The following is a 26,844-nucleotide window of genomic DNA, read 5'->3' on the forward strand; positions in this document are numbered from 1 at the left end:
GCCTTCATGCCGCTGAAGTCAGTAGTGTTGGCCGATTCCCCTATTTTGAGATCGTCCTATTGTAAGCCTGTGAGCATGTGGGTGGGCCAGTAGTTTACTTTTTTGTTTATTTCTCTGTTAATTTATTTCTAATTTATTAATTCACTTGATTGGTGGACAAAAAAGAAGCTGATTTACTCTAAGGGCAACACTGTCATGACCACAACCTTCTTAAAACTGATCCCATTAATTCAAATGCGTCTTTTAGGGGGGACCCCGAATAGTCGAAGATTCGATGCATCTCACAATCGAATCGTCGCAGATGTGTTATGAAATGAGGATCATTCAATTTTGGCCGTATATGGGTGCACACATTATCTGATTTCACATATAACAGCTTTCTCCCATTAAATTAATATACAGCATATTATGATAATGCTGCAAATAATATGTGAAGTAGCAGCTTTCAATAAATATTTTTAAAATGCGTTTATAAATCCAACAACCCCTGTGACCGGGCTACACGTCCATAAAAGGTTCCTGTGTTAATAAACCATTGCCTCTTTGTTTCTACATTTAAAGACAAAGCTATCAATTTTGGCACTACTTTCGTTCTTTTAATAATTTCTTTATTTTATTTTATTTATAAATCACTTTGGGTTATCTGATTTAACTATTTGGCTTGTGTTTCGTTTCTGTGCACTTTAGGCATTTTGCTAATTTGTTCTGCACTTTGTTACTTCCGACCTTATTTTATAAATTTTTATTTATTTATTATAAACGGAAATTCTGATCTAATTTAAGTCTGTACATTTTGGATTGCTTTTTGTTGTATCTATATTGCGCTATTGCGAGCTGGCCATGATGCTGGTGCATGCAATTTAGCTGAACGCGCTAGGTGCTCTGTGTCTCATATTTAGGAGTTCATCAAACTAAACATTAAAAAACGTATGTTTATAAGTTTAATGTATAAGTTTAAAAATTTATTTAAAACAGAGTGGTTATCTTGTCAAAAGTTAATCTACAAAACAGGTAAGCCATTTCTTTAAATTTCGGTGTTGAAACAGAAAATATCTGCACCGAACCTATATTTATGCCTGAAACGACTGTCTTTCTTATGATTTAATATTATGGTCGGTGTTCACTTTCAAATGATAGAAAAGAGATTCTTAAAATAAATAATATCATCAGGTCTTTCTGTATCTAAAGTGAATACAGAGATTATCAATGTCAAAGCAAGCAAGCAGGTATTTCTGTGCTAAATAATAACGCGTAATGTCTAAAAAATCATTAATTTCAGTGTTTTTCTTGTTATAAATTACGTTTAATGAATTGTATATAAACCTTAGTTTTTATTATTGACAGTAACAATCACAAATTATTTGTCATTTCTCATTTGTCGTTTTTTTTGTCAAGACTGCTTTGACGCGCTAAATCTCCAAATGAAATAAAAACACTTAATTGTAGCCGGGTTTTCCAAGGCAGAATCCCCTTTGTTTAATTATCAAAATGTTTTTGTGTGTGATGTTCTGTAGATCGTGACTTTAAAATGTTATGAGGAATAATTAAACAAATGTTGCCTTACATTTTATCTTAAAAATATATATATAAATGCATCGTCAGTTTTGTCTTTGTTCATCACTTGAAAGACAGTACGGTCACACTTTATCATAAAGTTGTTTATGTGTGCTGCTTGTGAAAGAAAATAAAAGTTATCAATTTGTACCTGGTCTGGCCCCCTCCCAACCGATACACACAAACATAGATGATTCGACTATCGGTCGACTATGGAAAGATTCGACAATTCTGATTCGAATATGTAAATCCATAGTTGAGGACAACCCTAGCGTCTTTAAGCCCAGGCGCTCTGAAATGTCCTGCATGCCAGGGAGCGGGAACAATGAACTTGCTGGTTTTAAACCCTTGTGTGCCTTTAAACCTCTCTAGTGCAAGGAAATATCAGAGCTGCTCATATTAAAAGCTCATGTGAGAGGCGAGGAAGAGTCTGAGGTATCCCAGGACAAGTTCATGAGAAAGAGAGAGAGAGAGAGAGAGAAAGAGAGAACGAAAAGCCCTGGCCCCAGACGCAACAAGATGCTGCAAACTGACAGAAATGTTGCCAGTAAGGGAGCAGGTCAGTCAATATTATCAGTAAAAGCTATTGGGCATGCAACAGAACTCGTTTATTGGGCATAAACCATTTATTTTAAAGCTTAAAAATGGATCTAGTCAGTTAGTGGCCAAAAGTCAACCATCCAGACCCATCCCCAATTTATAATAAAACCAAAATAATTACCAAAGTAATTCAGTTTAATCTCTGATATAAGCTTTTTAAAGATTAATTTTGGAAATCACAAAAATATTACCTCTGGTTAAAATGAAAAATAAATAAACACAAGAAGATTTCTGGAGAATAAATGAAAACGGAAAGTATATTTAAAGCAATCCTGGGGCAACCCAGCGCCACTCCGACTTCAAAAACTCACCCACAAGTCCATTCCCCAACCCAACTAAACTCAATCTGCACTTAATAATGACTGAATAAATGACAGTTTATATCTTTTATGCACTGAAGTGCACATCAAATCATGCAGTAATGCAGTGTTTTCAATTGACGGCCGCACGTCGCCCACTTTCACTGTAATATTTGCATTTAGATGACACAACATAATAACCCAAGAACCACCTGCAGGAGTAAATATTTCGCTGTCTGTTTTGTCTAGCCGTCCTGCCAAACACAATGATTCATTAATTGAGAGTGGGGAAGAATCTTCATATGGCTACTGACATTCAATTATGCGAGAGAGATCAGATTAGAAGGAGGTCCAGCGACGCGTTTGAAAAGCCTATTTTGCAGGCGAGCGCTAAGGCAAGCCTGGAGCTGTAATTTGAAAGACCGTTCAGGTCCTGGGTGAATGTGGCGGCACTGAGGGAAATCACCATGCTACGACCTCGCTGTAATTGGATGTCCATTGTGTGCCTTTGTGTGTGTGTGCCTGGTATGAATGTGTGTGGATGTGTTTACGCTTTATTTTCATTTGGGAAAGTTTATAAAGTGCCTCTTAAAATACACATTTTGCGATGGTTGGATGTGGGAAGCTCAGTGGTAGAGCACTGCATTAGCGGTGCAAAAGGTCATGGGTTCAAACCCAGGAATAAGCACCAGCAAAAAAAAAATGTCTAACTTGTAATGTACTATAAGTCGCTTTGGATAAAAGTGTCTGCCAAATGTGTAAGAAGTAGTGAGAAATTTGTATGAATTTGTATGATGTGAAATGTACAAAAATGTACAATTATGTGGGCGAAAACATACAAATTCATGCGTATGTGCCACCTTATCATTTAATAACAAATATGCAAGTCTCAAACTGGGGGCATCTGCAAATATCAAAACCTGAAATACACACTATTAACAATTATTGATGTTTTATTGTGACCTCTTATAAATATAAGACATATTGTGTCATAAAGGATTAATCAATTTTCTGAAAAAAAAAAAATCCAGATAATTTACTTACCACCATGTCATCCAAAATGTTGATGTCTTACTCTGTTCAGTCGAGAAGAAATTATGTTTTTTGAGGAAAACATTCCAGGATATTTCTAATACTTCTAATGGACTGTAATGGACCCCAACACTTAACAATTTTAATGCAGTTTAACATTGCAGTTTCAAAGGACTCGATACGATCTCAAACGAGGCATAAGGGTCTTATCTAGCGAAACGATTGTCATTTTTGACAAGAAAGATAAAAATATGCACTTTTAAACCATAACTTCATAACGAAAACCATATCTCCGGTCATCTGAACTGCCAGCGCGACCTCACACAATACGTCATCACGTCAGGAGGTCACGGCGGACGTATGCAAAAGTACGCCCCAGTGTTTACAAGTGTGGAGAAAGAGGACCGTTCCGACATTGTTGTATGTGGAATGATACTAATTAATGTCTTTGTGTCAGTTTATTGTTTAAAATGGTCCGCAAATGTGCATTTCATATATGTAACACGTGACCTTTCCATGGCAGAACGCAATTACTTGAGGTCGTGCTGGTGCGTCACAGTATTTTGAAACTCCAATTTTACGTTGTTAAGTGTTGGGGTCCATTAAAGTCCATTAAAATGAGAAAAATCTTGGAATGTTTTCCTAAAAAAACATAATTTCTTCTCGACTGAACAAAGGTAGACATCAACAATTTGGATGACATGGTGGTAAATAAATTATCTGAATTTTTTACCAAGACAACAATTAAAAACGTCAGATTTGTCTAGTTCACCCAAATGTGTGTTTTAGCCCTACAGAAAGAAATTGTCAGTTGCTTCAGTATTTTTATGGCGTGCACTAAGCAGATCTTCAGTGCAGGCTGTTCCAAATCAATCATTTATAAAGTTTCATTTCAGTAAGGATGCTGGCTTAGAATGCAACTGCCTATGTAGGCATTAGACAGCTGACTAGGTTTGGTCCAAAGCTCTTATCTGACCACAGACTGTTCATCAGAAGCAGGACTGTAATGATTAGACATACACCACAAGGTCTGCCAAATCCCTGTGACTGTGTATCGATTTTAAAACATCTACTTTCCCACCATGTCATTTAAACCTGGAAACAAAAGAGGGACTACTGTGCCTGTCAGTCAAGAGTCAGATCTAGTGGCAGGCATCTGATTGCAAAGACCTGAATGTTAGATGCACTGTGGGTAACAGGCTGACCGCAGGAGATACTTTGAAAAGGTTCTCCAACAAGCACATCGCTCCCCTCCTCCACAGCAAAGCCTCAATCTGTCATCATGTCTTAACATAAAACTAAACTTCAAACAGAATCTCAGAACTGTAAGTTGAAACTCAATATATATCTTTTGCCATTTAAAGTTTACAGTTTCAATGCAGTTTAAAATTGCAGTTTCAATACAGCTCCAAAAGAACTCCAAACGATCCCAACCGAGGTGTAATGCTACGTTTACACCAACCGCGGTAGAGGCGGCAAGCATGGGTGATTTACATGTTAAGTCAATGCAAAGACGCGATTACACGTGGATTATTATCGCAAATGGCGCTGAACGCGCGATGCGGATGGCTCGTTCCGTGCGAATTGAGCATTGCCGCGGGAAACATGCGAGTTGAATAATGGTTAACTTCTGCGGATGTCCGCGCCGCGTTAACCAATCAGGACCTTGCTGTAGTAGTGACGTGATTACAGGAAGCGAGCGGAGTGGCAGGGTCTCAGCGGAGTCGCAGAAGCCCCTCCCATGACGCATATTTCTGCGTGAATTTATTGAATGACTAGAATTTCACGCACGAATAAAGCAAGTGAACTCAAATGTTCAAGCGTCCAACTACGCACGAATAGCGTGTTTTTGCTGCCTCTACCGTGGCTGGTGTAAACGGAACATAAGAGTCTTATCTAGCGAAACGATTGTCATTTTTATACAAAAAAGTGTATTTTTAAAACACAAATTCTCGTCTTGCGCTAGCTGTGTGATGCGCCAGCATGGCCTTACGTATTACGTAATCACATCGAAAGGTCACGGGTTACATATGTGAAATGCACACTTGTGGACTGATTTAAACAATAAACTGACACAAAGACATTAACTAGTATTAGTCAACATACAACATCGAGAGAACAGTCCTCTTTCTCCACACTTGTAAACACTGGGTACTCCTTTTTGGTGAAAATGGTGATTGTTTTGCTAAATAAGACCCTTATGGCATGGTTGGGATCGTTTGGATTGTAAAATTGAAAGTGCAATTTGAATTTTGCATTGAACTAGTCCACTAAAGTCCACTTTATGGAGAAAAATCCTGAAATTTTTTCCTCCAAAACTTAATTTCTTCTCAACTGAACAAAGAAAAACACAAACATCTTGGATGACATGGGGTGAGTAAATTATATTTTTTATGAAAGTGGGATATTCCTTAAAAAAAAATCATGCATCAGTTTTGCTATTTGCTTTGACAGCTCCTTTAAAGCGGCATCAGGCCTGTATATATTTAGCAGATTTGGAAGCATATTAAATAAAAAGCTAAATGCAATGTTAATGACCATTAGTGGCATCATTACTTTTCCAGCACCGTGTCTCAGAATCAGCACAGCCTGTGGTAAAATAGGGGTTTTAATCTCAAGAGTAAATACACAATACATATAATTACATCACAGTTATTCTCATAAAGCCCACTTCATTAGAATAAAGCTGTTTGATAAAAGCAACACGCTTAATCCAAAGCGACTTCAACAATCATTGTGTAAAACATTTTGAGCTTATCCACATTCAAACCAATTTCGATAGACGAAAACGCATTCGACTGGATTGCTTTTGTGGTTTGGTTAAAAGTCCCTAGGACTCAAATTCATGACATCTGTGATATTAATAAACTAAGGCATGTGTGAAGAATCAACTTAAATCAGATAACATCAGATGAATAAATCGATCTATGACATGCATGTGATCATTCGTGGGTCAAGGACACTTGGGCTTATGGCATACATGAGCTTTCTGACAAATGAATATCCAAAAGTTGACAGTTTTGGGGATTTAATTGAACCAAAGTTTGTGCTGTTCCTATTTTTGACAAGAGAGTTCTGCCTGGTTAATCATGTCGGCTTTGGTACATCAGGTACTGTACCAAAAGCTTTGAATGCTGGGCTGCAAACATTATTAGTCACGCATGCTGATCTGAGAGAAGAACAGGCGCACTTGACCTGTCAAGAGAGATGTTTGCATGCTGAGAAAACCTTTTTTCATGACATTTTCATGAGTTGTCTAAAAATAATTAGCAAAACCAGGGTAACTGACATTGTTGTAGCATTTCCAAGTATTTTTTTCTGATTTTTTTAAACTTTCAGACATTTGTGACACATTCACCTACATGAGTTTCTATTTTATTTATAAATAAAATGGGCATCTTTTAATTTCTAACAGTGTTAGGCCTAATCCACACGTACACTGTATTTTTACAGAGTTTTTTCCTTCTTTGTTTAAAATAAATCTTCATCCACATGAAAACGCAATTCCTGTGTTAGGGTGGACAAGTTAAACATAAATGGTTAAACATGATTTGTGTAGTCAACACAACAATATTTGTTAAAACTGAAAATTTTCAACGGATTAAATTTAACTTGCCTTCCTCCTATAGAAAAGTCCAAACTTTGAATTCAAGTAACTTTTTAATAATAACATTTTAAATTAAAGAAATAAAAGACTGCAGATATAACGACAAGCACAACTAAGTTTGACATTTTTGGTTATAAAAAATACAACAATAAAGTAAGAATCAATTCATTTAATCATGCTTAATCATGTTGCCTTTGCTTTGTAGCATTTGAAATTAAATAATTTTATATACATTGTTTCTTTAAATATAAGTCTGTTTATTATTATTATTATAAAAAAAAAAAACAAGTGTTGAAAATCAGCATGTATGCTAAAACACTCAAACAAAGCATGTAAAATTACAGAAAAAAATTGTATTTGTGTATTACAGAAAATTTCTGTAATTTATTGTGCCCATTATTTTATGGTATTTTCCCGCACCCCAGCTGCTGGAATTGCATTGTTTTTTACAGATATTTTACAATATTCATGTAAAATTACAGGAAAAACTGTATTTTTGTATTACGGAAAATATATATTATTTATTGTGCCTGTTATTTTACGGTATTTTTCTGGCCCTGCAGCTGCTGGAATTTTTTTGTTTTTATAAATTTTTATAGTATTAATGTAAAATTACAGAACAAATGTATTTTTGTATTAAAGAAAATTTCTGTAATTTATTGTGCCCGTTATTTTACGGTATTTTCCAGCAACCCCAGCTGCTGGTATTTTATTGTTTTTACAGATTGTTTTACAGTATTAATGTAAAATTACAGAAAAAAACCTGTATTTTTGTATTACGGAAAATGTATATCATTTATTGTGCCCGTTATTTTACGGTATTTTTCTGGCACCCCAGCTGCTGGAATTGTATTGTTTTTACTGATTTTTTACAGTATTAATGTAAAATTACAGAACAAATGTATTTTTGTATTAAAGAAAATTTCTGTAATTTATTGTGCCCGTTATTTTACGGTATTTTCCAGCAACCCCAGCTGCTGAAATTTTATTTTTTTTACAGATTTTTTACAGTATTAATGTAAAATAACAGAAAAAATATTATTTTTTGTATTAAGGAAAATATATGTCATTTATTGTGCCTGCTATCTTACGGTATGTTTCTGGCACCCCAGCTGCCAGAATTTTACTGTTTTTACAGATTTTTTTACAATGTTATTGTAAAATTACCGGGAAAAAAAGTATTTTTGTATTACAGAAAATTTCTGTAATTTACTGTGCTTGTTATTCTACGGTATTTTCCGGCATCCCAGACGGAATTTTACAGTTTTATTTTTTACAGTGTATGGTTTGTCTAATGTAATTTTGATATCCATATCAAATTTATGACATTACATCATGTATTTTAATTGCTGGGAGCAGTCAAAATAAAGATCAAGACCTCTTCCAGTAGACAGAGCAAGCCAAAATCAAGTGGATTGAAGAGAACACATACATATATCTAATATATTTATTTAAATAAATATATTTAAAAGGGATATGTGTCACATGTTTGCAGAAAAGCTTCAAAAAAGGGACAGTAAAGTGTAAAGTACCATATTTATGTAAAGTATCATCACTCTCTCTCTATGCACTGTTTGATAAATGCAGTCACAAAGAGTCTGAAACCGGCTCTCATCTCTACCTATTACCTGCAAGAAATTACCTTCCACAATCAATTCACTGTGTCAGAGACAAAACGGGAGAGAAAAATCTGTCACTGAAGAAATAAATGTGCATACTTAGATTTAAAACTTGAGAGTTCAGGGACTTGACTTAATTTCAATCTGACAAAATAGATTCCCCGAATTTGCCTAAATTCTTAAGCACCCTGGCAGGTGGAGAGTAATTGTTTAAAATACCCATTTGGCAAAAAAGTATATTGTGACTCATTTTAAAGTTCAGGGACTTTTAACAGCTGGGTAAAAAAAACTGCTGGCAGACGAATCTCTTACCAGAAAGAGGTGATGCTTTCTTTTACAACCCTACCATGAAATCTCGAATACGTAAAGTGTAGTAACAGACGCATCGCACACCTGTCTCCTTCCTTACACACCTGAAATCCCTTGGAGCTCCTTGTGTAAAACATCTGTCATGCGTACGAGACTCCGACTGCAACCAAGCAAAGGCTCATGGGAAGCACGCAGATGAGGCTTGTGTACAGTAAGATATTACAATGACAGGGACCTCAGCTATTTCTACAAACTTAGCAGGCTTTGTCAACACAATGTGTCTCACTACAGTACACAAACGCCTACATTTAGACATCTTCTGTACATGACATTTCGATTATAATGACAAATCAACTAGCATGCACACGCTCAAAACCACACCCAAACATTCATTTAATGGCGCTTTCGTTCGGTTCCAGCTGAAAGCTTTTCTGCTGGCCTTGTCGGACACAGCCGATGCTGGTGGATAAGTGTGTCTAACCTCAATTAAACCATGCTCTAAGTGTCTGACAACAGCTAATATTCCTCTTCCAGTACCGGGCCGAATTGATGTTCCTGTATTTGTCACCCTGCAGAAAAAGCAATCATGCTGTTGTCTCGCTCTGGTTAGGAGCTGCGAACGCTCCGCCTCCAATAGCTCATTAGCATGCATCGCTAGCATCGCCTGTCCTCAAGACACCGTCCAGCCTTTACTGCATTCATCCTGCCTCCTATCAACATTAAAACCCTGCTTTAATACGCAGAGGAATCTACTCTAATCTGATCGCTCTAAAAGTGTCTTGAGGATAGCAAAACTGTGAAACACAACGCTTTTTGTTTGTCCCCTCAGATCTGCCTCGGGTTAGTTTATGAACTCCTGTTTGTTTGTACAGCTTGGATTGAAAACAAAAAGTCTGTCATCCTCTGTGCCCTTCTGTTACAGGTTCATCTCACAAAACCTAAACAGCAAGCTCAGATTTGATGGCATTTTTATATCTGGTTTATTTGGCAAATTTACAGCAAAATCCCTATCATATTGAAGTCCTTTAAAGCTGCAACCCGTAATGTTTTGGGTTTAAAATGAACCAGCTATTGAAAAACTACATAAAAGTATCAGTGTTCAAAATTTTCTTCTAACCTTAATCCGGCTCACAGTGCTAAGTGAAATTAACGTTTGACGTTAAAGACATACATAACATAACTTTATGTAATTTTACGCATTTTTATGCAATAGAGGAAAAGATACAAATTGCAGCTTTATGTAACTGTGGTCAACATCTGAATTTTTTAAGCAACACATACAAGAGGCTAAGTTACAAAGCTGTGTTATAGTGCTAAAAAAAACCCAGCTCCCTCATAGTTTAAATAAGGTAGATACATGATATCCATAGTAGCTTAGTAAACAGATGTTTCACGACATATGTTCTGCTTCATCAGTGTAGCTTAAACCAACTATCCAACAAACAGAAAAAAAGGTGCAGGAAAGCACGTACCTCTCTATCGAGCAGGTTTGGCGAGATCACTGTCACGATGTCGCCCCTTTCTGGGTCAATGTAAAACATATTGGGTGAGGGTTTATTGGGTAACTGTCTCAAGATGATGTAGCGCAGCACAGCGTTGTCTGTGTTGGGATCATCTGCATCGTAAGCCGTCATAGTCATCACTGTAGTGCCTGCAGAAAAAAGTCAAACGCCTTGTGTTACAGTGGAAACAAACTAAAAAGTAGGGATATATATATATAAATGATGACATCAAAACAATCAACACATTTTAGGAAATATATGTACACGAAATTAAAAACAAAACAATTTTCAGAACTAAATGTCTTCCTCAGGCATCAGTCAGTATTTAGTGTGACTTCTCTTGGCACGAAACACATCTTGAGGTTGATGCTTAAGGTGATGATCACAATACAATTGCAGAAACAACAAATCTAATGGTAGCATGGTGTCTTAAGAATTTTGCACAGAACTGTATATATGTCATTTTTTGGACAGTATGTCAGGAGTGGACATATTTTCTTCTTTATTTATTATGACTCAACTTGTATACTTAAATGTTCTGATTTATTTGTATGAGTTCAATATTTGGCTTGATGGCTACATCTGGTGGAAATTTTGCATCAATAGCCTACTTAGAAATCCCCTAACTCAGAGGTCCCCAACCACCGGGTCGTGGACAAGTTGCCACCGGGTCGCAAAACGTCCCAAACAAAAATTGTATAATAGCTACGTAATAGCTTAAATGGGTATTTTGTACTTTAAGAGCCGACTGGAAAATAACATAAATCATTTCCAATTTTTTACAGAGCCGCACTTTCTCTTTTCGCGGTCTCTCTCTCTTCCAGCACATCGGTGATCCCATTGCTGTCATTTTGAGCATGCAGTACTTTTAAAACACAATCGATCAAAGATTTGCAGAGGTATGACTTTATGAATCCTTTGCAAATGTACGTTGCAAATCATGTAAATATACGTGGAGACGTTCAACTGTGTGACATCGCGAATGATAGAAAAGTAATTATTTTATTCTTCTGTAAAACAACTTCAGAATTATCCAGCAATCGTGACACCATGATCAAAATAAACTCTTTTACTGCAGTAATAATATTTTAACGGCTACACTTTTAATGTAGGTTTAAAAGTATATGGTAAACGAGAGTCTCCGTCCCTCCACACCCAACCGCAATTCTTCTGGCATCTCTCCTCATTCACTGCACTGCATTTTTCTTCTGTTCTGTTATTTTAACTTGGGGCTCGAGCCCGACCAAGATTCGAGCTGCCAAGTTTGTTTACCGTTAATTATTAAGACTAAATGGACAGGCAAACTGAAACAATAAAAGTAAAAAAAACTATCCGCCAAAAATATGGTTTTACACGTTGAAATAAAGCAATTATTAATTTTCCCGATGCATGGTTGTTTGATATATATATATATATATATATATATATATATATATATATATATATATATATATATATATATATATATATATATATATATATATATATATATATATATATATATATATAACCCCTTAAACAAACACCATCTCATAATGCTGCCATTTTTATTTTAGCCGCCAAACAGATCAGCAGTTGACTGCACACAGTGAACTGAGTTGTAGAAGCAAAGGAACTGAAGCTTCAGGGCAGACAGAAAATACAGAAGACCAAAACTCCATCCTAACTCCACTTCTAAGAAACCCACTTTCCATTCTCCCAGCGCAGTCAAGCCTTATATTGCACTGAATCTAAAATAAGGATGCTGTTCTTGGCAGATGAACTGTAATCCTAGTCGATCCTTGACATATCTGCTCTCCTCTTCTCTTAGACGTGGATGAACAGTACCCCTGCAGTATCCGGAGAGAGACTGCTGCTATCTCGGTTCAGGAGGCACGCTACGTCTCATTTTCACACAATCTCATAAGAATCCGCTTAAATCTGAAGAGGGCCGCAAATGGAGCCCAGGCCCCTCACAGTCGAGACGACCAGCCAGTTACACGAGGGTAAGTCACATCCATCTCCTGAAGTTAATGGTCTCTATCATTGACAGTACCATCTACTATTAGGCTTTATGATAGTTCCCGCATCATACAGGCATAAATCCAGCAGGCAGAAGAAAGATGGGGGAGGGCGTTGAATGCCCTCAAATATGAATATTAGCATCTTGGAATAAATGAGTAAAAGGCAATTAAAAGTAATTAAGGGAGTAGCGAGTATCTGCACGGGGCGATAGACTGCATTAGACAGCGGTTAGGCAGTACATCTCTAATGATTAATTACAGAAAATGAACCACATAGCAGGACTCTCTGGTGACATCACTAGTCACACTTCACTGTTCGGTTACGGCAATTTATACGACCTCTGTGTTCACCGTCACATGCACACACATGTATGCATGCACAGTTCTCTCTCTCACACACACACACACATAGACATGCAACAAGATAAAAGCATTACACTGCACGCTTCTTTAAAAGCAAACCTTGCACTTTAAACGTGGAGTTATTGCGACAGTAAAATAATTTCTTCAATTCAAGCTTAATATGCTGAGACAACCATAAGCAGGCTTTTTCCTTCTAAAGTGTAAACACGGTGGCACTATTAAAACATGCAAAGCATTAACCTGACCGATAAATTTAGCCACTTTTATATCCTGTGTGTGAGTGTTTGTTCATTAAAATGAAAAGAACACTTTCCTGAAGTATAGGTAAACATTCAGACTTATTTTTCATTTGACAGCATAAATTAATTTCTAGTAACCCAGCGTGGGTTAAAAAAGGGACAAACTCAGCTAATGAGTTAAATTAACTCAGAAAATGTTTATATATGATTATTGATTAGAGATAACGATTATTGGTTTAATGGTTTACCGCTATAAAAATGCCCAATTGTTTGTATTACTGCATCACTTTTTAATTACCGTTTAACTGTGCCAGTGTCACAGATCGAAACCCCCTGTCCAGCATCAACCAATTTAAGCAATAACGTGAGACAAACACATTCATTCACGTCTTCTCTCATGTGTTTGCGATAAAAGTGCTTTACTGACTGAATTTAAATCCAAAAATGTTTACATTTAGGAAAATCTAGTTGTACTGACGCCAGTGGCGGCCGGTGACTTCATTTTTCAAGGGCGCTTGATGCAAAGTTCGTCACAACATGTATGTAGGCCGTCATGTGTGTGGTTCGTCATTTCAAAATAAATGTTTGCGTCGAGTGATCCTATGTGGATCACGTGTCTTGTCAAAATAAGTGCCTGCTGCAGACACGTCTAAAGGGTTTATTATAAAAGAGCCGCTCGCGTTTGCCAGATACTCGCATAATCTCATGCGTAATCAGAGTTTAGTGTTAAAGGGAGTGTCTTGCGTGTATTTTGTAAACGTGAGCTTCTCTTTTATCATAAACGGTTTTGACGCGTGTGCAGCAGGCACATTTTGACAAAACACGTGATGCACATGGTTCACATGACGCAACAAACACATATTTTGAATTTGCGCCCCTCGGATGAGCAGTCACAAGCCGCCACTGACTGACACATGTTTACTTAATATTTCTTTAAAAAGATCCATCTTTTCTATTTATTTTCAATAGAATTATGTGATCTGATGAGTTTAAAGCTTCTTTTTACTGTTTCTTCCGCGATTGCTGTGAGCACAGGTCATGCACGTTGTGCAGCTCTCTCCTGGGTCATAAAGAACACCCGATTTCTCACAATAAACGCAGACAGATGACTTGCTCATTTGTCCTGTGTTTATTTAAAAATCTGATTTACTCACTTGTGTCTTACCTGAACTAGATGAACATCTCACGACCCCAAATGTGTCAGGATTAATTTTGATGTTATTTATTAGATGTTTATGCGGACAAAAGTGCACTTACATGTAAAATCTATTTTAAATTTGGTTTGCATAAGTACATTTACATTCATCTAGAAATTGTTCGCAAACCCACGATATTATTGATAGCTGTGGCGATTTTGGTCTTTTTAACCGTGATTTAAAATGTTCATACCATGTCATCTCTATATACAACCCAACAATTTGCTAAAACAGACCAGAATTTTGGGTTGAAACAACCCAGCATAGCTTAAATGATATTACGCAGCGCCTGAAAATAGTCCCCTGCAATTGAAAGTAACCAAGGGGACTATTTTCGGGCAGTGTGTAATATCATTGCGCCTGCTGCAGTCATGTTACGGCAGCTAAGTCCTTGATTATTACGCCAGAATGAGAATAGAGTTCCTTGCCATATCTGCAACTTTTACGTCGGCCTTAGTACACGATGTAACTACAGGAGAGTCAAGTTTTAAATGGGAAGAATATCGAAAGTCTATGGTTATTTTTTTGTGCAATGCTAATGGTCTAATTAGATTCAATGGATTATGCTAAGCTATGCTAAAAGTGGTACCGCTGGACCCGGAGATCAGCTGAATGGATTCCAAAACTGCTAAAATCAAACGTTTAACTTTAGGGGAGCTGGAAAATTAGAATATTTTCCAAAAAGTGGAATGTCCCTTTAAATTACAACTCAAACGAATGAGTTATTCCCAACGCTGGTTTGAAAATAACCCAGCATTTTTCAATGGGTAGATTAACCAGATGAGTATAGCCAGATGCTGGAATGGCATAAATAAATAAATACCAAGAATAAACACTTATTTATGTCATCTCCTAAGTATTCAGGTAATCGCTAACTGAAACCCTGTCAAAATAAAAGTCTCTCAGCTGACAGTCAACAGAACACTACGCTGTAAATTTATACCACACTAGATCCACGTAATCGCAATATGGTGCAAAAAAATTATTGACAAACAAACAAGATATCAAGCTGAATATTTCCCAAAGAATGGCCTCAACGCAAGACTTTTAACAGAGCGATTAATCCGGTTCCTGCGGTTCTATTAACCTGTTTTCCTTTGGAACTCCCAAAAAGATAAAAAAAAGCCTTGAGGTGTTTAGTGCTCATCAATATGAACCATGACAAAAGCCATCAGCTCCCATCATCACACACATAAATCAACAAGCAGATCTAATTGGCTGATGGGAAGGGCCACAAAGTGAATGCAAATCAGTGCTATGCAATTATGAAGCAATTATGTCAAAGCTGAGCCCAATTCAGAAGCCATTGTCTTCCTTTATGAAGTCCATTCTCTCCGCAGCGCCAAGGCGGAATCAATGTTAACTACATTGGAAGGTTTAATGGGGGGATCTGAAATGGCCCGTTGTGAATCTGTGGGTCTCTATTACGATATTATCAACTCGGTTCATCTAATTGGGGCTTTGGGATCGGCCGCAGTTAAGTTTTCCTTTTCTTTTTTTAGACTCATTCTCTCTCTCTCTTAATTCCACCATCTTGTTCCTCAAACCGAACAAGAGGAAGGACATTGAAATGAATAATGTCTCATAAAATGCCTGACTAGAGCAACTAATTTGATATCAGGCTCCGTGTCTAATGCCGCATTAACTTTCCAAACACACTGGAATGCAGAAATCAACCACTGTATGAATAGGTAAGTGGAAGATAATCTCATTGGTTGTACGCTAAAACTACACTCTTAAAAAAAGATTATTTGCAAAACCTTAATTTTTAGGACCTTACCTCTTGCATGCATTACCCGTCATACTCTTAAAGGGACACTTCACTTTTTTTTGAAAATATGCTCATTTTCCAGCACCCCTAGAGTTAAACATTTGAGTTTTACCATTTTGGAATACATTCAGCTGATCTCCGGGTCTGGCAGTACCATTTTTAGCATAGCTTAGCATAATCCATTGAATCTGATTAGACCATTAGCATTGTGCTAAAAAATGACCAAAGAGTTTGATATTTTTCCTATTTAAAACCTGACTCTTAGTTACATCGTGTACTAAGACCAATGGAAAATTTAAAGTTGCGATTTTCTATGCAAATATGGCTAGGAACTATACTCTCATTCTGGCGTAATAATCAATCACTTTGCTAACGTAACATGACTGCAGCAGGCATAGTGATATTACGCACTGCCCGAAAATAGTCCCCTTGGTCAAGAGTCAAGTTTTAAAAAGGAAAAAATATCAAAACTCTTTGTTATTTTTTTGTGCAATGCTAATGGTCTAATCAGATTCAATTTATTATGCTAAGCTTTGCTAAAAGTGGTATCGCCAGACCCAGAAATCAGCTGAATGGAAAGAAAAACACAAGTTTTAATGTTGCATTTGACAACATTGTTAAAACGTTCCTCTTTCACATGGATCCTCTAAAACAACTAATATTATTATATATTATGTATTATGCATGCTAAGCCAGTAGTCGGCAATGTCACACAATGTCTAAACACGTTATGCACATTTTTGTAGCTTACATGGAGACGTAAATCTGATACAGTACTTCTAAACCCATATTTAAACGTTTGCATTTCAGGCACCTAAAATGCCAATGTCATGTAACTAATAAAAATTAACAACTTTTGGTTGAACCATGTCATGTAAACAGCCCCTTAGTCTCTCACCCTCTGACATAGCAGACAAGTGTGCTGGCTGTAAGATCCAGGCATTAACAGAGGTCATCCCTACCCTCTGACAACAGCTGAAAAACCCAGTGGGAGCCAATCACAGTGCACCACTCCAGAAATGAAGGCAGTGGTGTATCATCCAAACCCGTGGGCTTCACCGCAGGGTGCTTTCCACTTCCACATGGCCTCAACTGCTTGAAATCAAACGCTGGCTAAAATGCTGCACTCTTCAGCTTTTGGGGAAGAGAGGTTTTACATACTCATTCAAAATGTGGCACAGCATTTAAAGGGCACATTTATATGGCGATAATGACCACTCATGCCAAAATCCTACCAATTTCCCAACTCTGGCTTTTTCAATCTCTGCTTGCTCTCTCTTTTGTACTGTCTCAGTATTTCACAGGCACTCATTCTCTTCAAAGTACACAGGCGGTTAAAAAATGGGCTACAGTATGGGCTACAGTGTGCTAACACAAAACCATGTCAAGCGTGCTACATCCTCTATTATAGACATCCAGGGAAATCAATATGACTTCAGGATCTCATTCACACCGGGAAAGCCAGCGCACTGTGTGATGGGCTTTGTAATAAGAAAGAACGGGGGAAGAGATTGAGCCAGAATGAAATAATGATGGAGAAGGTGTGTGCGAGCGAGCGATAGGACCGAAATACCAGGATAAGAGCAAGAAAGAGAGGCCCATAGGAAAGACAGACAATAAAACTACAGCACAAAGAATCAAAGGAGTTATCTTTGGACTTTCACAAAGTTAAAAGTGTATAAATAATGAATTTTTTATCCAGAATACAGCAAATGCATTTTCTGTCAAGGGACAGTGTGTTTTTACTGTAAATTTGATGCGCCATGAAGACAGATTCAAAACACAAAATGTTTTCAGACACTTTAACGTATTGAGGGACTGCTAAAAGAGACACTTTTTTTAACTATGCTCATTTTCCAGCTCCCCTAGAGTTAAACATTTGATTTTTACCATTTTAGAATCCATTTATCTGATCTGGCGCCACCACTTTTAGCATAGCTTAGCATAATCCATTGAATCAAAAAATAAGTTTAGATATTTTTCCTATTTAAAACTTGACTCTTCTGTAGTTACTTAGTGTACTAAGACCAATGGAAAATTAAAAGCTGCTGGCTAGAAACTATACTCTTATTCTGCCGTAATAGTCCCCTTGGTTACTTTCACTAGCAGGGGGCTATTTTCAGGTGCAGTGCAATATCATTGCGCCTGATGCAGCATTGTTACAGCAGCAAAGTCCTTGATTATTACGCCAAAATGTGAGTATATTTCCTAGCCATATCTGCCTAGAAATCGCAACTTTTCATTTTCTGTCAGTCTTAGTACACGATGTAACTACAGAAGAGTCCAGTTTTAAAGAGGAAAAATATCGCTAATGGTCTAATCAGATTCAATGAATTATGCTAAGCTATGCTAAAAATGGTGCCGCCAAACCCGGAGATCAGCTGAATGAATTCCAAAACGGTAAAAATTTATAGTTTCACTCTATAGGGGAGCTAGAAAATGAGCATATTTTTAAAAAGTGTCTCTTAAAGCAGTCCCTTCAGAAAAACGCGAATATGCGATTGCATGATTCAATGCATAATCAGCCAAAGTCTGCATATTTATGCGGGGGCCCCATTTTTTAAATACTCTCCACTTTCGCCGCATAAATTGCAGATTTCAGCTCGCAAAATGCGTGGCTTGAATGATTTCATAATCCCCACATTTTCGTAGCAAAAAGTCACATGTATCTTAGCAGAAAGTTGAAAAATGTTGCATTTACTTCACACATGCGCAGCCATGTCCCCTGTTGTCATGGGAATGTTAGGAAGTGACGTTATTACACAACGTGAACATCAATGAAAAGCTGCAAACAGTTTTTGCAATTTCATGCAGTTTTTTGCAAGTTCACGCAATTTTGGCAAGTTCCAGCAATTTCATCGAATAAAATTGCATAAATATTCCACATATTCTATCACATTTTTTAAGAAAATGTGCTGCAAGATCAAGGATTTTCGTCCGCAACAATCACAAAAAAAAATTCTGGCAGGACTGTGTTTACGTGTCCAAATACGTTGGACGTGGAGTTTTGTTAATGCATAAAAAAAATAGAACAAAACTTTACCCAGCTTGGCTTTCATAGTCTATCTCTGCAACATACAGTAGCAACAGAAAAGCACAGAGCACGCTATTACCCTTCATTTTGGGAGGTAATTCAATACATCCAGCAATTTTGGAGAAAGATAAATGGACTACTATGTGGAATGGAACACTGTGGTGAAATTTGCTGCCTCCTTGCCCCGAAAACCCAGTCTGCCTATTCTCCCTTGGTTAAAAGCACTCAAGTGAAATTCAGCCGCCTGTCTAAAAGAAGACTGCAGGCACAGTCCGCCTATTCACGGCTCCCGTTGTTTCATTACACCGAGGTGAGAAAGCCTGGTTTTTATAGAAACACCTGCACTGGGGGCGTTCGGCAATTTACTCATTCTCTCAAAACTTCCCATGGGCAGAAACTGTGCTATAGAAAGAATGAGAACCGTAAAACTCTCTGCTCCGCCATTCAGGTGTTGGTATTACGCTTAAATTGTCTGTTGTGCTTAATTTAGGAACGATGAACATAACAGGAGGGAACGACAGAAGCTTCTATTGAAAAATGACATAAAGAAACTTCAAGCTGAAAGTAATTTGGGTTTTGAAGGATTACACACTTTCCATCTAATTAGCAGCCTGATAGCTAATGCTTAATTTTCATTATTGAAGAAATAGAACGAATAAAGACAAAAACAGGCTTATGCAGTGAATATGTTGCTATTTATGTGTGGTTAATCTATTGCATACAATTTGACAGAAACCAATGCTGTAAATGTAAATGTACTGCTAGTCATTTTGGATTAAAACCTGTCAAATGCATAAAATGTGAATATGTAAACTACATTAAATTAAAAGAGTGTACCCTGGCCAAATTTCCCTAATCATCTCCATATATACTGATTTATACAAATTAGCTGGTGTGTGGTGGGTGTTCGGGTGCAATATGGCTGTTTTTTGAGCTCATAATGACGTTGGCATGAAGATGATGACTGAAAGGACCTCTTGGGATCTCATCAACCAATAAGATCGCATTGCCAACACATGTCACTGAAAAGACCCATGAGTAAGGACGGCAGACTTAAAACCCCTGTACACTTCTAAGGGCTCATACACTCGCAACTAAGATGAATATGTAATGGACAGCAGTCCATACTGACCTAAACCTGCACTTACACCTGCATTTTTCTAGCTTCATTAAACCTCTGAGCTTCACAATGTTACTGAAAATCCCATGATGCATGGCGGGCAAGTAAACACAAAAATGTAATCTCTGGGTCCGGTTACGATGGCAGGCCTGCAGTGGAAAGTGCCAGAACATAAAGCCACACATCATTCTCTCATCTTTTCTTGTCTCTTGCCTCGCTATTACTGATATGAGAAAAGAGAGCGAGAGGTAGCACTTATTAACACTGTGTGTGTGCGCGAGACAGAGCAAGAGAGGACGAGAAAGCAAATGATAGTGAAGGAACACGCTTGTGTGTCTGGAAAAGAAGAAAATAGAGACAGACAGAAGGTGACACTACATGTGGGACAGAAAGCACATTTGAAATAGCATATTTTAAACAAAATAGTGCATTTGACTTTTTAATGTGGCACAGAGGTGGCATACATGCATCTATACGGGAACCGCAATCTCAGGGAAAATAAGAAAAACTGAATTTATTTTCAGGAGTGAATCCCTGAAGTTAGTATTTTGCAAATGTGGGTTCATGATGGTGCTCGTATGGGTTTGGTGCGATGGTAAGAAATGCTGATTTAAGAAAATATCTAAAAATAAAAAAACATTAATAAAACAAAAAAGGATTTAGAAAACTATTCCATTAGTTGTTACAGCAATTTTCAATTGTTAAATTCATATAACTGTGGGTTCGAGAAAGACCTTGCAGGCATAGGCATAGTTTTTGGGGGGAAGGGGGGGCACTGCCCCCCACCCCAGAGTCAATTATGATTTTGTCTGAGCTACAAATGAAATAGAATGAGACTTTATATTTAATTTGTCTAATCTTAATATTTTAATGGGTCGGTTTAGTAACTTAAGGCTAAAACTGTTTTAATTCACTTAGACCACATTTTAAAACCATGAAGCCGCACTCACTCGCTAATATCAAAGTATTGAAGTACCTTTGTATGCCATTAGGTGCCCCCCAAGCACAAACACAAAACTTTGCCTATGCTTGCAGGGTTTTGTGAGATTGTGATTAAAGTGCTGAAATGTGGGTTCGAGATGGAGCTTGAATGGGTTTGGTGCGATGATAAAATGCTGATTTAAAAAAAAATGTAAAAATAAAACAATAAAAAAATCATTATAAAACAAAAAAGTACTTAGAAAACTATTCCATTAGTTGTTACAGCAATTTTCAATTGTTAAATTCATATAACTGTGGGTTAGAGAAAGACCTTGCAGGCATATGCATAGTTTTGGGAGGACAGGGGGGTCACTGCCCCCCACCCCAGAGCTAATTATGATTTTGTCTGAGCTACTTATGAAATAGAATGAGAATATATATTTAATTTGTCTAATCTTAATATTTTAATGGGTCGGCTGAGTAATTTAAGGCTAAAACAGTTTTAATTCACTTAAACCACTTTTTAAAACCATGTAGCTGCACTCACTCGCTAATATCAAAGTGTTGCAGTACCTTTTCTTTGCCGTTAGGTGTCCCCCAAGCACAAACACGAAACTTCGCCTATGCTTGCAGGGTTTTGGGAGATTGTAATAAAAGTGCTGAATTAAAAAATATATAAAATGATTAAAACAAATCCTCAAAATAATTTAAAACTATTAAACTCTCAAACTTTCAAATACAGTGAAGATTTTTAATTTAAACTACTAAAGGTTATCATTATTAAAAATGTCAGGAGGTATTTTAAGAAAATATTTGAGCTTTTATTCAACAAAAAGCTAAATAAATCTGCTTTATTTTATCGTTCCCTGAGCCTCATTCACGAAACACAAGCAGGACGAATGCCTGCATATAACATTCATAAATCCATTCAAGTAAACCATTGCATTGAACTGAATGTGACAATTTATACAAGAATGGTTTTACAAATGAATTTGCTGGGGTTTCGTGAATGCAAGCTTTGTGTCTGTGCAGAATACAAGTCATTACAGTACATTCAAAAGCCGGTGTGTATTTTCACGCAGCTGACAGAAAGCAAGATATCTACTGATTGTCATGTCAACGGCAAATTGTTATACACAGCATCGGATGCCAGCAGGTTCCTGTAGATATGTGTATATGTTTGTTTAGGTGGGTGTAATAGAGACATGTGTAATGTCCTCTGGCAGTGGAGGTGGTTAAGTCGTCCTGTCGTAGGATAATGGTAACATGATGTTCTCCAGTCCCACCTCTTCACCTTCACTGACAGAAAAAAATGGTGCCAAGCTGTCACTGGGGCAGGGGCGTTGCACAAGATCTGTCCTGATGGGCAATATTGGGGCAATCTTGTTTTTGGTCTGTATAGCTAATTTAGCTTTTTATGACAACTGTGAGGGGGTGACATTTTTGATACTCATCCGTTTAAATTATTATTAATCCTTAAAGTTCTGCATAATTAGGGCGTGGCCACTTAAGTGATGGTTGAACAGCCACTGTTGTCACTAGAGTCGAGCTGGGTGGGCGTGGTTTCAGCAATAATATTAAAATATACAAATCAAGATCTTTATTCCATGACCAAAATTAAACAAAACAATTTGACAAACCTAATGAATCAATTAGATAACAAATTGGACAGATCCAGTTCTCATTGACCCAGTGATCCGACTACAGCAGTTCACTGGAGGGGAAGATCATTCGTAAATAATGACCAACATTTTGATTCATTTCCCACACAAAGCTTCCTCCGTGGATTTAGAAAAATATAGAATTACAATTCTTTTCTCTTACGTTTTCAGTGCAGACCTCCAAACGGCAAGCAAATAAAGGTGTCACAGTAATGTTCCCTTTAAGACCTCCAAGAACAAATGCGCCAACAGCGGGTTTCTCTTCATGTCTTGAACTGACACAAATAAATTCTTATTTTCATATTAATAGATGCTTTTGTTTCTTCTTTGCCTTATGTTACTCACTGACTTTGACAGCTCAGGAGGCATATACAGGAACAATGATGGCAGCTGATTACGGTGCATAACATCACCCCAACATTAGCAGTGCATTGTGTATTAATTTACTTTTAAGTGCTCTTCAATTGTACCCGACACACGACATGCTACGCTAATGCAAACAAGGCCAATGTGCAGGACAAGTGTGTGAAAACGAACTGGAATGACTATTGTCAAATGAAATTGTGTTCAATTAGACAAACAAATTTGTTTGCATATGTGCATTGGCGTGTGTGTGGGTATCTTAGGGGGCGTGCAAGGATACAATATGTTCACATATTGAGATGAAAAAAAAATTAATTAACACCTCTGTGGGGGCATGCTGCATTTGCTAACTGTTTCACAGCGTATGCGTAAAGCGGCAGGGATCTTTGTGGATCACTGTGCAGCATATGTACGGTTTAATGCGCGCATTGCTGGAGCATAAAAATAATGCGTATTTATATTATGGACGAGTCTTTAAACCGGAACAGAGAACAGGACCCTTTAGCGAGGGGTAAATCAATGTTTAAGGACATATCAAGCTCGGATAAGTTTCAAGGGCTCAGGATGTGTTGAAAGCAAGCATGAATGCATGACTTTAACAAATTATAAAGTCAATATAATACTTGTATAGATATGTGACCTGTTTACAAAGCCAGAAATGAAAGCAAATGTATTACAAGACTGCCAAAAAGTTAAATACACAAGCAAGATGCCATGCATGAATACACAGACCAACAATTAAAATATGGTGCTAGCGTAGTGAGACCCAACCAATTTGGCTGGGACACTGGATTACGTTTTAGCACGTCATGAGGCACAGTGGCGGCCGGTCACTGTTTTTGAAGGTGCTCGATGCGAAGTTCTTCACAACATGTTTGTAGCCCGTCATGTGGGTTCGTAATTTCAACATATGTGTTCTGCGCATCAAGTGATCCTATGTGCATCACATGTCTTTTCAAAATAAGTGCCTGCTGCAGACGCATCTAAAGGGTTTATGATAAAAGAGACGCTCGCGTTTGCCAGATACTCTCATAATCTCATGCGTAATCAGAGTTTAGTGTTAAGGGAGTGTCTTGCGTGTATTTTGTAAACGTGAGCTTCTCTTTTATCATAAACAGTTTTGACGCGTGTGCAGCAGGCACTTGACAAAACACATGATGCACATGGTTCACATGACGCAACGAACACATATTTTGAAAACACAAGCAAGACACATGACACTCCGAACACATATTTTGAATTTGCGCCCCTCGGATGAGCAGTCACGAGCCGCCACTGATGAGGCGTCTATGTATATAATGTCTATGGTTACACCCCTAGAAATAACACATCCGGTGTTTTCACACATACCGTCTTTACTGCTGAATTACCATAAAGAGATCATTTGTGAACTGACCTTTTTAAAAAAAACTGGCAAATCAATCATTGCAATTTACCAGTAAGAGAAGTTGTAAGATTACCAGTAATTTACTGGTACAGTATGCTGCTATGTCTGAACAGAAAATACAGATTACCAGTATGAGTACGTAAAACGTAAAAATGCACTAACAGCTTTGAGCCAATCACGACTCTGACACAGATGACGCGTTTAACGCCATATTTGACCCAACCATGGGTTAAAACAACCCAGCATTTTCAGTTTGTACTATTACAATAACTAAGAACACAATATATGTCATCAAATCCCACAAAAGCAATTTCATAAACATAATCCTATGTATTTCCTGTCCTTTCCTATCCTCCATATATAGGCCACGGTGGATGATAAAAGCGCAGTGTGTGGCCACACACAAGCAACAAGGTGCAAGACTTTCATCATCACGGCCTATATACGCCTATAACACAAAGTCTTACACCTTGAAGCTTGTTTGTGGCCACACACTGCCTTTTATAACCCAGCGCAGGCTTCAGCCTCGCGACAACTTTCTGACAAACGTTCACACGATCAACCCAGAGGTAACACTTAACAGTGACAGGTGCATGCATGCTAACACACACCCACACATGGACAGCATACACAAAACACACGGGAGACTACAGCACACGAACTGTGCAACCACAGCACGCGCAGACAGACCTGAAATACCTGAAATACTTCACTAAAAGTCAACTTCCCTCTCCCACTGGTCATAAACTGCCTGTGGATATTTTTCCTTTTTTACCAGAACAAAAATTGCTCTCCGTTACCCTTTGTGAACTTGAAAGTCAAAGACTTTCCTCATAGCCTTAAAAAGAACTCAAAGGAAAAAAGAAATAATAATCTCTGTCAACATCACGGCTGTCGAAACACCAAAGACTTTGAGAGATAAAGCCGGCTTTGACAAAAAAAAAATCCCGCCTTCTGACAGCACTTCAGATTCATGATGAGTCTGTGGTCATTTACATGTCAGAAGCACTGAGCTTACTTAGAAGGCCTGTCGGCAGTGAATTTTACTTTTAAAACACAAGATGTCGGCATTACAGACATGTATAACAAGACTGAGGAATAGAGAAGTTAGGAGAAAGCCCAGATCTTTAAAACTGTTTACAGAAACCTTGACAGCTTAGAGTTAGATCCTGGCCTCCTCTGTTATGTTTTTTGTGACTCCAGCAGGTACTGCAAATTACTGGCCGTGAGGATCAGATCCCAAGGCACTTGGAGCTCAGATAAGGGTCGGTCTGGTCTGGGTAAAGTTTTATTTGATGTCTTGGCACACAACTGATTGCTGAAAATACTGTCTGGAGAGGTGTTTGCTTCTACTGAAAAGAATCAACACTAAACTAGAAAGTGACAGAAAAAGAGTGCACCTCTTGGATTTATAACATTTCTGTCAACCTCAGCAACTTACTATAAAAGTAATATTACTGGCAAATTGGGAACTACAACTAATTCTGCAGGAATAACCTGACCATTAAGCTAAACAAATCAAACATCATCTCATAAAACTCAATAGCTTGCTTTCTTAGTGGAATGCTTAGTTGGTTGAAAGTCTCCTCATATTGATAGCAATCACCATGTTAAGTGATGTATTTTTAATAAATGTATATCATCTGTGAAAGGCGCAGGACCATAAGATGTCCATTCAATCATTGCATTTGGTGGGATGGTCCCTGTCAGTCAGAATTTTTGATAAAGAATGGTAACCACACAGTTGATTGTATCGGTATTTCCGTAATAGAATAATCAAATACTATGGAAGTCAATGGATACCGTCAACTGTGTGTTTACCATCATTGCTGAAAATATCTTCTTTTGTGTTCAACAGAATAAAGAAACTTATACAGGTTTAAAACAACATGAGGGGGAGTAAATGATGATATATTTTTTTATTTTTGGGTGAACTATACCTTAACTAATGTTATTACAGCATTTATTACAGCATGATAAAATTGGCAATTTGAAGGAGTAAGCAAAAATGTGCCATTTTTGGATGTGTCCTTTTAAATGCAAATGAGCTAATCTTTGCACTAAATGGCAGTGCTGTGGTTGGATAGTCTAGATTAAGGGGTGGTATTACCCCCTTCTGACATCACAAGGGGAGCCAAATTTAAATATTACCTATTTTTTCACATGCATGCAGAGAATGATTTACCAAAACGAAGTTACTGGGTTGATCTTTTTCACATTGTCTAGGTCAGGGGTGCCCAACCATGTTCCTGGAGGGCTACCGT

At 37.5% G+C, this 26,844-nt stretch overlaps 1 protein-coding gene across 1 annotated transcript in view; it reads right to left on the reverse strand.

The window, feature by feature from the left end:
* Nucleotides 1-26,844, reverse strand: part of cdh13 (cadherin 13, H-cadherin (heart)) — a 433,135-nt gene that overhangs the window by 115,067 nt on the left and 291,224 nt on the right. Inside the window, exon 7 of the mRNA XM_065278811.2 lies at nucleotides 10,493-10,671. Within this exon, the coding sequence (XP_065134883.2) occupies nucleotides 10,493-10,671 (179 nt within the window). The remainder of the gene's footprint in view (nucleotides 1-10,492; nucleotides 10,672-26,844) is intronic.

Source organism: Paramisgurnus dabryanus, chromosome 9, assembly GCF_030506205.2.
Source record: "Paramisgurnus dabryanus chromosome 9, PD_genome_1.1, whole genome shotgun sequence".
NCBI classification, from domain to species: Eukaryota; Metazoa; Chordata; class Actinopteri; order Cypriniformes; family Cobitidae; genus Paramisgurnus; species Paramisgurnus dabryanus.